The 15822-nt window shown below is 37.9% G+C and overlaps 1 protein-coding gene across 1 annotated transcript in view; it reads right to left on the bottom strand.

Moving 5' to 3' along the window:
• The window catches only part of G3BP2 (G3BP stress granule assembly factor 2), a 106338-nt gene that overhangs the window by 20339 nt on the left and 70177 nt on the right, over window positions 1-15822 (bottom strand). Inside the window, 6 exon segments of the mRNA XM_053703307.1 lie at window positions 1546-1647; window positions 10824-10897; window positions 10900-11003; window positions 11404-11509; window positions 12931-12978; window positions 12981-13020. Coding sequence (XP_053559282.1) covers window positions 1546-1647; window positions 10824-10897; window positions 10900-11003; window positions 11404-11509; window positions 12931-12978; window positions 12981-13020 — 474 coding nt within the window.

The raw sequence follows: 15822 nt of genomic DNA, 5'->3' as shown, positions 1-15822 counted from the left end.
TTTCATAATTCAGATTGAGCATGACATTTTAAACATCTTTCTAATTTACTCCTTTTATCAAATTTTCTTCATTCTCTTGGTATCTTTATTTGAAATGCAAAAATGTAAGTTTAGATGCCGGCCCATTTTTGGTAAACAACCTGGTTGGTTGCTGGTTGGTGGATAAATTCATTCACCAATAAAAAAAAAGTGCTGTCCAGAGTACTGAACCCAAAACAAGCTTAGATGCCTTCTTTTTAAGATAGCAAGAGAACGAAGAAAAATAGGAGTAAATTAGAAAGTTGCTTAAAATTGCATGTTTTTTCTGAATTACAAAAGAAAAATTTTGGGTACAGTGTCCCTTTAACTATCCTGCCCCCCACTGAGTTTAATCTCTTCAACTGGCTGTGTTTACTTAGGCTTGTCAATAGAATATACTCCAGTATAGAAACTTTCAGTATAGGTTGGGATACCACAAGCTAAATCAGTTATTTCAAATGCCAAAATAGGGGTAAAGGAGCTACTTGTAAACTATTTAAAACACTCCAGCAGGTAAAAATTAATCATTGGGAACAATTTAAAGGGGAGATTTTTTTGGGGGATGAACTGTCCCTATAAGCCTCCCCACCCCCCACAAAAAAAAAAAACACACACTTAAGGGACAGTCCAATCCAGAATTTGTATAGTTTACAAAGTTAGATAAATCCCTTTTACCCAATTCCACAGTTTTGCATAAGTTATATTAATACACTTTTTACCTCTGTGATTACCTTGTATCTAAGCCTCTGCAGAATGCCCCCTTATTTCAGTTCTTTTGACAAACTTATTTTAGCCAAATCAGTGCGGACTCAAATCTCCACGGGAGTGAGCACAATGTAATCTATATCAGTGTTTCTCAACCGCGGTTCTCAAGTACCGCTAATAGGCCAGATTTGCATTATAGCTGAACTAGAGCACAGGTGAAATAATCAGCTGGTGGGTAATAGGTTAATAAGCATGGTTACTGATCAGCTGATTTCACCTGTGCTAAAGCTCAGCTATATTGAAAACCTGGCCTGCTGGGGGTGCTTGAGGACCACAGTTGAGAAACACTGACCTATGTGTCACATGAACTATCAGAGTCTGAAAAACTGTCAAAATGCTTTAATATAAGATGTCGCCTTCAAGAGCTTAGAAATTGGCATATGAGCCTACCTAGGTTTAGCTTACAACAAAGAATACCAAGAGAACAAAGCAAATTTGTTGGAAAAAAAAAAACAAAGTAAATAGGAAGAGTTTAAAATTGCAAGCCCTATCGGAATCAGGGAAGATTAATTTTGACTAGACTGTCCCTTTAAGGAGTAAGGCAGTATAGTCAGGAGGTAGGGTTAGTTATGCATCCCCATTAATCTTTTAAAAATAGAGATAGCAAACCAAAAGATTTGGGCTTGAAAAATCCTCCAAGGAATTTTCCACCCCTGGTCTAAACAGTGCTCACAGTGCTTCCTCCTAAAACCTAATATATTATACACCTGTTCACCTAATAGCTTTTTATAGTGATTATTGAAGCATTCACAGATTAATTACCTGTGAGGCTGGAGCTTTAATTACATGGGGTGAAATTCCTGATGATGGGACAGTACCACTTGGAGGAAGGTTTTTACTGGTCACTGACGCCCAGGAAAAGGCCTATAGAAAATGATACAACACTTAGTACTGTACTTGACATATGACATTCAATCAGTACTAAAAACGGTTTACATCAGTGACACAATAACTATTAAAGAGAATTATATTTTTCCAACAAGCTTAAAAGGGAAGTGAAGAAAAGAAGTTTGAGGGGGAATATATATATATCCATCCAACAACATCAACTTTTAAAAATTATGGTAAGGTGAACAGTGAGATTAAAATCCTCCACTAGAAAATAACTAATTGTGAAGCCTATTAATAAACCACAATACTTTCTTTTCTCACAGAAAACCTCTAGATACATGGTCTCAAATGCAACAAAGGTTTCTGGGTAAGGTATGCAAATTAGGTTCACGTCTCACTTTTTTGCTCCTATCTGCTTTTAGGCAGAGACCCTTTAAGCCATAGCATCTCTGTACACACATCGCTGAATTGCTGCACTAACCATGGTCAAGTTTAAAAGCTTGTGTACAGCAATGTTTTGGGTTAAAGGGTCTATGCCTAAAAAGATTGAAGAAAAAAAAAAAAAAAAAAAAACAGAATTTATGTTTACCTGATAAATTTCTTTCTCCAACGGTGTGTCCGGTCCACGGCGTCATCCTTACTTGTGGGATATTCTCTTCCCCAACAGGAAATGGCAAAGAGCCCAGCAAAGCTGGTCACATGATCCCTCCTAGGCTCCGCCTACCCCAGTCATTCGACCGACGTTAAGGAGGAATATTTGCATAGGAGAAACCATATGGTACCGTGGTGACTGTAGTTAAAGAAAATAAAATATCAGACCTGATTAAAAAAACCAGGGCGGGCCGTGGACCGGACACACCGTTGGAGAAAGAAATTTATCAGGTAAACATAAATTCTGTTTTCTCCAACATAGGTGTGTCCGGTCCACGGCGTCATCCTTACTTGTGGGAACCAATACCAAAGCTTTAGGACACGGATGAAGGGAGGGAGCAAATCAGGTCACCTAAATGGAAGGCACCACGGCTTGCAAAACCTTTCTCCCAAAAATAGCCTCAGAAGAAGCAAAAGTATCAAACTTGTAAAATTTGGTAAAAGTGTGCAGTGAAGACCACGTCGCTGCCCTACATATCTGATCAACAGAAGCCTCTTTCTTGAAGGCCCATGTGGAAGCCACAGCCCTAGTGGAATGAGCTGTGATTCTTTCGGGAGGCTGCCGTCCGGCAGTCTCGTAAGCCAATCTGATGATGCTTTTAATCCAAAAAGAGAGAGAGGTAGAAGTTGCTTTTTGACCTCTCCTTTTACCTGAATAAACAACAAACAAGGAAGATGTTTGTCTAAAATCCTTTGTAGCATCTAAATAGAATTTTAGAGCGCGAACAACATCCAAATTGTGCAACAAACGTTCCTTCTTTGAAACTGGTTTTGGACACAGAGAAGGTACGATAATCTCCTGGTTAATGTTTTTGTTAGAAACAACTTTTGGAAGAAAACCAGGTTTAGTACGTAAAACCACCTTATCTGCATGGAACACCAGATAAGGAGGAGAACACTGCAGAGCAGATAATTCTGAGACTCTTCTAGCAGAAGAAATCGCAACTAAAAACAAAACTTTCCAAGATAATAACTTAATATCAACGGAATGTAAGGGTTCAAACGGAACCCCCTGAAGAACTGAAAGAACTAAATTGAGACTCCAAGGAGGAGTCAAAGGTTTGTAAACAGGCTTGATTCTAACCAGAGCCTGAACAAAGGCTTGAACATCTGGCACAGCTGCCAGCTTTTTGTGAAGTAATACCGACAAGGCAGAAATCTGTCCCTTCAGGGAACTTGCAGATAATCCTTTTTCCAATCCTTCTTGAAGGAAGGATAGAATCCTAGGAATCTTAACCTTGTCCCAAGGGAATCCTTTAGATTCACACCAACAGATATATTTTTTCCAAATTTTGTGGTAAATCTTTCTAGTCACAGGCTTTCTGGCCTGAACAAGAGTATCGATAACAGAATCTGAGAATCCTCGCTTCGATAAAATCAAGCGTTCAATCTCCAAGCAGTCAGCTGGAGTGAAACCAGATTCGGATGTTCGAACGGACCCTGAACAAGAAGGTCTCGTCTCAAAGGTAGCTTCCAAGGTGGAGCCGATGACATATTCACCAGATCTGCGTACCAAGTCCTGCGTGGCCACGCAGGAGCTATCAAGATCACCGACGCCCTCTCCTGCTTGATCCTGGCTATCAGCCTGGGGATGAGAGGAAATGGCGGGGAACACATAAGCTAGTTTGAAGGTCCAAGGTGCTACTAGTGCATCCACTAGAGCCGCCTTGGGATCCCTGGATCTGGCCCCGTAGCAAGGAACTTTGAAGTTCTGACGAGAGGCCATCAGATCCATGTCTGGAATGCCCCACAGGTGAGTGACTTGGGCAAAGATTTCCGGATGGAGTTCCCACTCCCCCGGATGCAATGTCTGCCGACTCAGAAAATCCGCTTCCCAATTTTCCACTCCTGGGATGTGGATAGCAGACAGGTGGCAGGAGTGAGACTCCGCCCAAAGAATAATTTTGGTTACTTCTTCCATCGCTAGGGAACTCCTTGTTCCCCCCTGATGGTTGATGTACGCAACAGTCGTCATGTTGTCTGATTGAAACCGTATGAACCTGGTCCTCGCAAGCTGGGGCCAGGCCTGGAGAGCATTGAATATCGCTCTCAGTTCCAGAATATTTATCGGTAGAAGAGATTCTTCCCGAGACCAAAGACCCTGAGCTTTCAGGGATCCCCAGACCGCGCCCCAGCCTATCAGACTGGCGTCGGTCGTGACAATGACCCACTCTGGTCTGTGGAACATCATCCCTTGAGACAGATTGTCCAGGGACAGCCACCAACGGAGTGAGTCTCTGGTTCTCTGATTTACTTGTATCTTCGGAGACAAGTCTGTATAGTCCCCATTCCACTGACTGAGCATGCACAGTTGTAATGGTCTTAGATGAATGCGCGCAAAAGGAACTATGTCCATCGCCGCCACCATCAACCCGATCACTTCCATGCACTGAGCTATGGAAGGAAGAGGAACGGAATGAAGTATCCGACAAGAGTCCAGAAGCTTTGTTTTTCTGGCCTCTGTTAGAAAGATCCTCATTTCTAAGGAGTCTATAATTGTTCCCAAGAAGGGAACCCTTGTTGACGGGGATAGAGAACTCTTTTCCACGTTCACTTTCCAGCCGTGAGATCTGAGAAAGGCCAGGACAATGTCCGTGTGAGCCTTTGCTTGAGGAAGGGACGACGCTTGAATCAGAATGTCGTCCAGGTAAGGTACTACTGCAATGCCCCTTGGTCTTAGCACCGCTAGAAGGGACCCTAGTACCTTTGTGAAAATCCTTGGAGCAGTGGCTAATCCGAAAGGAAGCGCCACGAACTGGTAATGTTTGTCCAGGAATGCAAACCTTAGGAACCGATGATGTTCCTTGTGGATAGGAATATGTAGATACGCATCCTTTAAATCCACCGTGGTCATGAATTGACCTTCCTGGATGGAAGGAAGGATAGTTCGAATGGTTTCCATCTTGAACGATGGGACCTTGAGAAATTTGTTTAAGATCTTGAGATCTAGGATTGGTCTGAACGTTCCCTCTTTTTTGGGAACTATGAACAGATTGGAGTAGAACCCCATCCCCTTGTTCTCTTAATGGAACAGGATGAATCACTCCCATTTTTAACAGGTCTTCTACACAATGTAAGAACGCCTGTCTTTTTATGTGGTCTGAAGACAACTGCGACTTGTGGAACCTCCCCCTTGGGGGAAGTCCCTTGAATTCCAGAAGATAACCCTGGGAGACTATTTCTAGCGCCCAAGGATCCAGAACATCTCTTGCCCAAGCCTGAGCGAAGAGAGAGAGTCTGCCCCCCACCAGATCCGGTCCCGGATCGGGGGCCAATATTTTCATGCTGTCTTGGTAGCAGTGGCAGGTTTCTTGGCCTGCTTTCCCTTGTTCCAGCCTTGCATTGGTCTCCAAGCTGGCTTGGCCTGAGAAGTATTACCCTCTTGCTTAGAGGACGTAGCACCTTGGGCTGGTCCGTTTTACGAAAGGGACGAAAATTAGGTCTATTTTTTGCCTTGAAGGGCCGATCCTGAGGAAGGGCGTGGCCCTTACCCCCAGTGATATCAGAGATAATCTCTTTCAAGTCAGGACCAAACAGCGTTTTCCCCTTGAAAGGAATGTTTAGTAGCTTGTTCTTGGAAGACGCATCAGCCGACCAAGATTTCAACCAAAGCGCTCTGCGCGCCACAATAGCAAACCCAGAGTTCTTAGCCGCTAACTTAGCCAATTGCAAAGAGGCGTCTAGAGTGAAAGAATTAGCCAATTTGAGAGCATTGATTCTGTCCATAATCTCCTCATAAGGAGGAGAGTCACTATCGAGCACCTTAAGCAGTTCATCAAACCAGAAATATGCGGCAGTAGTGACAGGGACAATGCATGAAATGGGTTGTAGAAGGTAACCCTGCTGAACAAACATCTTTTTAAGCAAACCTTCTAATTTTTTATCCATAGGATCTTTGAAAGCACAACTATCCTCTTTGGGAATAGTGGTGCGTTTGTTTAAAGTAGAAACCGCTCCCTCGACCTTGGGGACTGACTGCCATAAGTCCTTTCTGGGGTCGACCATAGGAAACAATTTTTTAAATATGGGGGGAGGGACGAAAGGAATACCGGGCCTTTCCCATTCTTTATTAACAATGTCCGCCACCCGCTTGGGTATAGGAAAAGCTTCTGGGAGCCCCGGCACCTCTAGGAACTTGTCCATTTTACATAGTTTCTCTGGGATGACTAAATCTTCACAATCATCCAGAGTGGATAATACCTCCTTAAGCAAAATGCGGAGATGTTCCAATTTAAATTTAAATGTAATCACATCAGATTCAGCCTGCTGAGAATTTCTCCCTCAGACAAAACCTCCCTGGCCCCCTCAGATTGGGTTAGGGGCCCTTCAGAGATATTAATATCAGCGTCGTCATGCTCTTCAGTAACTAAAACAGAGCAGCCACGCTTACGCTGACAAGGGTTAATTTTGGCTAAAATGTTTTTGACAGAATTATCCATTACAGCCGTTAATTGTTGCATAGTAAGGAGTATTGGCGCGCTAGATGTACTAGGGGCCTCCTGAGTGGGCAAGACTCGTGTAGACGAAGGAGGGAATGATGCAGTACCATGCTTACTCCCCTCACTTGAGGAATCATCTTGGGCATCATTGTCATTATCACATAAATCACATTTATTTAAATGAATAGGAATTCTGGCTTCCCCACATTCAGAACACAGTCTATCTGGTAGTTCAGACATGTTAAACAGGCATAAACTTGATCAGAAAGTACAAAAAACGTTTTAAAATAAAACCGTTACTGTCACTTTAAATTTTAAACTGAACACACTTTATTACTGCAATTGCGAAAAAAACATGAAGGAATTGTTCAAAATTCACCAAATTTTCACCACAGCGTCTTAAAGCCTTGAAAAATATTGCACACCAATTTTGGAAGCTTTAACCCTTAAAATAACGGAACCGGAGCCGTTTTAAGCTTTTAAACCCCTTTACAGTCCCTGGTATCTGCTTTGCTGAGACCCAACCAAACCCAAAGGGGAATACGATACCAAATGACGCCTTCAGAAGTCTTTTATAAGTATCAGAGCTCCTCTCACATGCGACTGCATGCCATGCCTCTCAAAAACAAGTGCGCAACACCGGCGCGAAAATGAGACTCTGCCTATGCTTTGGGAAAGCCCTAAAGAATAAGGTGTCTAAAACAGTGCCTGCCGATATTATTATATCAAAAATACCCAGATAAAATGATTCCTCAAGGCTAAATATGTGTTAATAATCAATCGATTTAGCCAGAAAAAGTCTACAGGTTTAAATAAGCCCTTGTGAAGCCCTTATTTACAATCGTAATAAACATGGCTTACCGGATCCCATAGGGAAAATGACAGCTTCCAGCATTACATCGTCTTGTTAGAATGTGTCATACCTCAAGCAGCATGGGACTGCAAACTGTTCCCCCAACTGAAGTTAATTGCTCTCAACAGTCCTGTGTGGAACAGCCATGGATTTTAGTTACGGTTGCTAAAATCATTTTCCTCATACAAACAGAATTCTTCATCTCTTTTCTGTTTCTGAGTAAATAGTACGTACCAGCACTATTTGAAAATACAAACTCTTGATTGAATAATGAAAAACTACAGTTAAACCACTAAAAAACTCTAAGCCATCTCCGTGGAGATGTTGCCTGTACAACGCAAAGAGAATGACTGGGGTAGGCGGAGCCTAGGAGGGATCATGTGACCAGCTTTGCTGGGCTCTTTGCCATTTCCTGTTGGGGAAGAGAATATCCCACAAGTAAGGATGACGCCGTGGACCGGACACACCTATGTTGGAGAAAAGTGAGACATTGTGAACCTCATTTGCATATATCTTACCCAGAAATCCTTTGCTACATTGGAAACAATGCACCCAGACATTTTCTGTGGGAAAACAAGTCTGACTTTTTCAGATTTATTAATGGGCTACACAAGTTATTTTCTCTCTCTCATATAGTATATGATCTAAAGGAAATATTAAGTTTACCATATGAAATTTTAAAATGCTTTATTCAATTAAGTTTAGACTACATTGATACATTTTATTAGTCCATAAAAATAATCAAACTCCAACAAAACCATTATACAACAGTTTAAAATTATATTTGAACTTAACTTCCTAATTTGACCCATACACCCATTTTAAATAGTGACAAGGAATAATATAACCGATTGCACAGGATTACTAGAAATAAATCAAAACTAGCAAGAATGGAAATATAAAAGGGCTCCAAGTTACTCTGGCCAGTATAGGGCACATCTTTTGCTGCTTATTTTGGTCAGCTTGGGTGAATATAATTTGTTATAGTTTCACAGCATTGTAAAGGCTATTAACACAATAGTAAGTGTTCTGACAAAATATATTTAAAGACAGAAAACACTTTATCCAACCTGCGTGGGACCGGAAAAGGTCTAGATTTCAGAAAGTTAGGATTTTTGGAGTATTTGCATTTGTTAAAAATTGTGACAGTTGGAAAGGGGATGGAACCAAGTGTAAACCAATATCTTATGTCATTTACTACTAGTTCAGGGGCAGGCTGGGCATTACTTGCTGTGGCGTGGAAGGGATTTGGAAGGAGCGTTGACTGCGATTGAGACGAATTACTTCTGTTTAAATTACTATTGTGCGCTTAAACTGCAGCATGCATGTACGAACCACTACTATTCAGAGCTATTGCTTGCGTGAGCTAAACTTGTAATCTCTCCATATCATTACAAACTGCCACATTAAATGTTTGTATGCCCTTATTGCCCACTTTACATTTTTATATCCCCTATGGAAATAGCATAGGTCCTGTGTTTGTACTCTCTTGCTTGGACAATACCCTTCTTTTCTGTTGGGGTCCAATATCGGCTGGGTGTTGCTATTTCTTAATATGAGTATACATTTTACTCTACAGAGATATGTGCATATTTAAATCTGACAATATTTGATGCATGCATCTGAGGCTTCCTGGATCTTACACAGTATATTTTAATTTTTGTTTGTCTAATATTTATAGATTTTTTTTATACATGAGGTTCATTTGTCATGAAGCACAGTAAATATATATCTTGGGACTGTTTAAATTACAAAGTTGTTTTTTGTAACAAAATGGTGTGCTCGAATCCCTTACTTTTTCTGATGGTTAGTTTTATTCTCTTCTCTTGCTTTGGTAAATTATTTTTTATAAAGGGTCTGCACCAATATACTATAGTGGATTTTTATTATTTTTGAACATTTTTCTAAAAAAAAGGCATGAAACCCAAATAGTTTCTTTCAGGATTTACTTTATAATTTAATTGTATTATCTAGATTGTTTTGTTCTCTTGGTATCCTTTGTTGAAAATGATGCCTAGGTAGACTCAGGAGCTGCACATATATGCCCCATGTTATTGGTTCACCCAATGTGATAACTAGCTACTTTTGCTGCTTCTTCAGCAAAGGTTACCAAGAGAATGAAGCAAATTAGATAATTAAATTGGAAAGTTGTTTAAAAATTACATGCTCTATCTGAATCATTGGGGGAAAAAAAAATGTGTTTCATGCATCTTTAATATGTTCCTTCAAGTCTTACGTTATTTAGGCAATATTTAAATAAGTCATAATACTGCTTATATGTGCAATCTAAAAAGGTAGTTTTACATCACATATAATACTTTTGTATATATAGTAACATCAAAAAGATAATACAGCACTGTAAATCAGAACGTCTATATTTATTTAAAACAACTAATATTACCTATTTGCTTTTTAGAACACAAAAGCTGAACCAAATACAAAAAAGGCAAGATTGCAACTTAGAGAAAAATAAAAACATACAGACAGCTAGAATGATAATTTTCAGACCACAGTTTAGGTGACAGATATAAAATATGTTCTTCAGATTAATACTTGTAGAAAGGTCCCTGTATACAAGGTTTCACATATAGGAAAAATGATATGCCAAACAACAAAACTGAAATTAAATTGCCTCTATATTAACCATCTTTATACACAAACTCTAAAGAATTATCAAGGTGCCTCTGTTACTACTTAAAAGATGGCAATCATCTTTGTTCAAGCTAGACCACTTAGTACCAGAATGCTAAAGCAAGCCTCATTTCTAGGTTTCATACACAATATTTATGTCTTGGTGCTAGGGCTTCCTCACATGCCTTGTATTGTCATTCTTCTACAAATCATAGACTACATGCACCCCACAGAATTCAAACTTCTCTTCAGCCTCCAAAACAACAACATACAGTGGGTACACCATGCACACAAACTCTCTACCCAATGCAAATATATATCTTCAGAATGTGCGATGCCACTACTAGATAATCCTAAAGTTGAACTTAATTATTCTTCACATATTGAGACTAATTGTGGGCCTAAATAGGAAATTCCAGGTAGAGAGATTCCTGCAACATGGTCGTAATATATAGCAAATATTTTGTATACTTTGTGACCAGTATTCATAATGTAATAAAAACTATATTCCTGAAGGGGTGAAAGTATTCTTTGAACACGTTATTTACAAAAGGATAGCAATAATATGACATTGTCATTTCCATTCAAGAGAGTACAATTTTTAAAACAAAAAAATAATTTTCAGAGTAGGTAACCTTTGGTGGCTCTTGGGGCAAAAGGATTGGCTCTACAGGTGGTGGTGTTGGTGGTTTTTCCTCTGGCTCCTCAAAGCTTTCTCTTCAGTCTCTGGTTTTAGCTCCTCACTTTTTAATTCTGGCTCTGGTTCAGGCTCAGGCTCAACGATTGGTTCTTCCAAAGTTTCTTCTATGCCATTGCTGCAAATAATCATATGTAAAGCTATTAAGAAACTTATTATTTAAGTCCTTGGGTAGCTCCCTGGTTTTGAGTGTTCAGTCTAATTGAGGTTTCAAATCTTATTCCCAAGGAATTTTCACTCCTCGGACTATTTGTTGGTCTTGAAAAAAGAAAGTGTGTACTGGAACACCAGCTAATATTACCAGGGAGGGCCAAGATCATTATTTAATAAATTAAATGTTGGTCTGGGGAAGGGTAGACCCTGGAATGTCGCCTAAAATAAAGTAGCTTTGCAAGTTTGGTTTTAAATTCCACAGAACAATGTCTTTACCAGGAGATTCATTTATTTATACTTATTTTTCTGTTTAAATAAAAACTTCATATAAAAGAGCATTAAGTACAACAGACCATTATACTTACGTGACAGGGTGAGCATCATAGTAAGAGGAGTTTGTGTTCTCTTGTACTGGTTCTGGGGATGGCTGCCTTTCCTCTTGTTCTTCTTCTTCTACTTCTTCTTCAGATTCTAACAAGAGCAAGTAGCTGGGTCAACATTAAAATGTCAGATTTATAGGCCACTTTTTTATATAATAAATCCTTAGCACAATTTAAAAATCCACAAGCCCACAGTTCATATTTAAATATAAAAAAATGGTGTGGAAACTATAAGAATCCTTAAAGGGATATGAAACCAAAAAAATATATTTTGGGATTCAGACAGTAACTTTCCAAGTTACTTTTATTATCAAAATTGCCTTGTTTCCCATGGTTTTCTTTGTTAAAGGCATCTGGAGCACTACATGGCAGGAATTAGTGCTGCCATCTAGCGCACTTGCAAAATGGATAACATTCTTGCAAAACTGCTGCCAGAAATGCGGTTGGGTTTCTAAGCATACATCTGCTTTTCAACAAAAGATACTAAGAGAATGAAGAAAAATTAATAGATTAGAAAGTGGTTTCAAATCGTATGCTCTAGCTGAATCAAGAAAGAAAAATTTTGGGTTCGTATGCATTTAAATACAGTAGAATTACATAATCAAAATGAATATCAAAAAACATACAATGCAAAAGAGCTTAGACTGAATTTCAAAATTAGTAGATTGTTTTCCTGGCAAATTTCTAAGTTCGTTCTATTTTCTATCCCCTTGCATCATGTGACATCCACCATCAAATCACAAAATGCATATAACTATATAAGGTGAATTACTTGCACATGCTCAGTAGGAGTTTGTGCCTCAGTGTGTGTATATAAAAAAAACTAAGCACATTTGATCATGGAAGTGAACTGGAAAGTTGATTAAAATGGTGCATCTAAATCGTGTAAGTTTCATTTTGATTTTAGTGTTCATTGAACATCAGAAGCTAAAAGTTTAATTTCTTAGAGGTTCTTTTCCTGCAAACTGTATGTGAGTAGGAGGGAAATAAAAAGGAGTGTGAGCAGAATTAAGCAGGGTCATATTAAATAGAGTTCACAAAAAGGAACCAAGTAGAAAGATGACTGCACTGTCTATAGTAAATCTGCTACCTAAAGCTGGAGGAGACATCTGAAAATGGGTAATACCCTCCCGTGAGGGGGTATGTATGTTTTCTATGCTGTCTTTAAGGGATAGGGCTCCTTTGGTGCCATGGTATCAAACAGTAAATATGTAGGTGACTGCCATTTTTAGGACAATCACCTACTAAAGACCGGGGTATGACACTACACATTGGAAATAAGGCGTTTCTTCATCTTAACTGATATCCTACCCCTCTGTTTTAATGGGTGGTGTGCTCTAAAAGTGCCCCTTCCCCCTCAATGTACTGGGGTACTTTGGTCAGTTGAAACTTCAAGGTGGGGTCTGAAGAAGAAAGGTAATTCTTGAATTCTCACAAATGTTTTTCAATGTAACATCAAAATAGGATGTAAAACACATTCTAGAAAGAGTAAGGGTAAGTTTTACACATTACCTTCATCCAGTTCTGCTTCTGAATCACCAAAAACCTCATCCTCATAGCGAAGATGTCATTATGAACATAAAATTTGTTTGGAACAGACCCCTACGAAAGAATAAATAAATTACAAACAAGAGATATATATCATGTCTCTAACAAATATGGATGAAATTTCACACACTAATTCAGGACTTTCGTTGTGGCAATATATTTTAAAAATAGAAGCAATATTATTTTTACAGCCTGTTCAAATCTTAAAAAAAAAAAAAAAAAAAAATGCATACATACGATATAAAAAAGTCTACACACCCGTTAAAATGTCAGGTTTCTCTGAGAAAAATCAGACAAAGAAATCATTTCAGAACTTTTTCCACCTTTAATGTGACCTATAAACTGTACAACTCAATTGAAAAACAAACTGAAATCTTTTAGGTAGAGGGAAGAAAAAATATAAAAATAAAATACTAAATACTTTGTTAACCCCTTAATGACCACAGCACTTTTCCATTTTCTGTCCATTTGGGACCAAGGGCTATTTTTACATTTTCTGCGGCGTTTGTGTTTAGCTGTAATTTCCTCTTACTCATTTACTGTACCCACACATTATAAACCGTTTTTTCTCTCGCCATTAAATGGACTTTCAAAAGATACCATTATTTTCATCATATCTTTAATTTACTATTAAAAAAATATATAAAATATGAGGGAAAAAAATGGAAAAAAAACCCCACACTTTTTCTAACTTTGACCCCCAAAATCTGTTACACATCTACAATCACCAAAAAACACCCATGCTAAATAGTTTCTAAATTTGTCCAGAGTTTAGAAATACCCAATGTCTGCATGTTCTTTGTTTTTATTGCAAGTTATAGGGGCAATAAATACAAGTAGCACTTTGCTATTTCCAAACCACTTTTTTTTTCAAATTAGCGCTAGTTACATTGGAACACTGATATCTTTCAGGAATCCCTGAATATCCATTGACATGTATATATTTTTGTTTAGAAGACATCCCAAAAGTATTGATCTAGGCCCATTTTGGTATATTTCATGCCAACCATTTCACCGCTAAATGCGATCAAATAAAAAAAAAAAATTGTTCACTTTTTCACAAACTTTAGGTTTCTCACAGAAATTATTTACAAACAACTTATGCAAATTATAGCATAAAATGGTTGTAAATGCTCTCTGGGGTCCCCTTTGTTCAGAAAGAGCAGGACATATATGGTTTTGGCTTTGCTTCTTGATAATTAGAAGGCTGCATAAATACCACCTGCGCACCACAGCTGTATTATAGCCCAGCTGTGAAGGGGTAATTAGGAGCTTGTAGGGTTAATTGTTAGATTTAGTGTAGTAGACAACCCCAAGCATTGATCTAGACCCATTTTGGTATATTTCATGCCACCATTTTCACCGCCAAATGCGATCAAATAAAAAAAAAAAAAAAACGCAAAATTTCACATTTTTAGGTTTCTCACTGAAATTTACAAACAGCTAGCAGTGAAGGGGGTTAATAAGGTAGTTTGTAGGGAGCTTGCAGGGTTAATTTTAGCTTTAGTGTAGAGATCAGCCTCCCACCTGATCCCTCCCACACAGCTCCCTTTCCTCCCCCACAATTGTCCCCGCCATCTTAAGTACTGGCAGAAAGTCTCCCAGTACTAAAATAAAAGAATATATATATATATATATATATATATATATATATATATATATATATATATATATATATATATATATATATATATATATATATATATATATATATATATATATATATATATATATATATATATATATATATATATATATATATATATATATATATATATATATATATATATATATATATATATATATATATATATATATATATATATATATATATATACACACACACACACACAGGTAGCCCTCAGTTTACGCCGGGGTTAGGTTCCAGAAGGAATGGTTGTAAATTGAAACAGTTGGTAAATTGAAACCCAGTTGGTATAATGTAAGATCAATGAGAAGTAAGGGAGTTAGGTTCCAGCCCCCTCTCAAGATTGGGCATAAGTAACACCTAATATATTATTTTTAAAAGCTTTGAAATGAAGACTTTAAATGCTAAACAGCATTATAAACCTAATAAAATAATCACACAACACAGGAATAAATAATTAAACTAAGTTAAATGAACAAAAACATTTGCTAAACAGCATTATAAACCTAATACGTATATGCATTTGCATATGCATATGCAGACTATACGTATATGCATTTGTGATTGGCTGATTGCTATCACATGGATCAAGGGGGAGTGGAAATATACATAGCTTTAACCCCTTAATGACCGACCATTTTTCAATTTTCTTACCCTTAATGACAATGGCTATTTTTTACATTTCTGCAGGGTGTTTGTGTTTAGCTGTAATTTCCCTCTTACTCATTTACTGTACCCACACATATTATAGTACCTGTTTTTCCTCAGCCATTAAATGGACTTTCTAAGGATACCATTATTTCATCATATCTTATAAGTTCCTATAAAAAAAAATATAAAGTATGAGGAAAAAAATTGAAAAAAAACACACTTTTTCTATCTTTTGACCCCCAAAATCTGTTACACATCTACAATCACCAAAAAACACCTATGCTAAATAGTTTCTAAATTTTGTCCTGAGTTTAGAAATACCCAATGTTTACATGTTTCTTTACTTTTTTTGCAAGTTTATAGGGCCATAAATACAAGTAGCACTTTGCTATTTCCAAACACTTTTTTTCAAAATTAGCGCTAGTTACATTGGAACCCTGATATCTGTCAGGGAATACCTGAATATCCCTTGACATGTATATATTTTTTTTTTAGAAGACAACCCAAAGTATTGATCATAGGCCCATTTTGGTATATTTCATGCCACCATTTCACCG

This window comes from Bombina bombina, chromosome 2 (genome assembly GCF_027579735.1).
Source record: "Bombina bombina isolate aBomBom1 chromosome 2, aBomBom1.pri, whole genome shotgun sequence".
Lineage (NCBI taxonomy): Eukaryota > Metazoa > Chordata > Amphibia > Anura > Bombinatoridae > Bombina > Bombina bombina.
The sequence above is the reverse complement of the archived record's forward strand: the minus strand, read 5'-3'. Positions and strand labels throughout refer to the sequence as shown.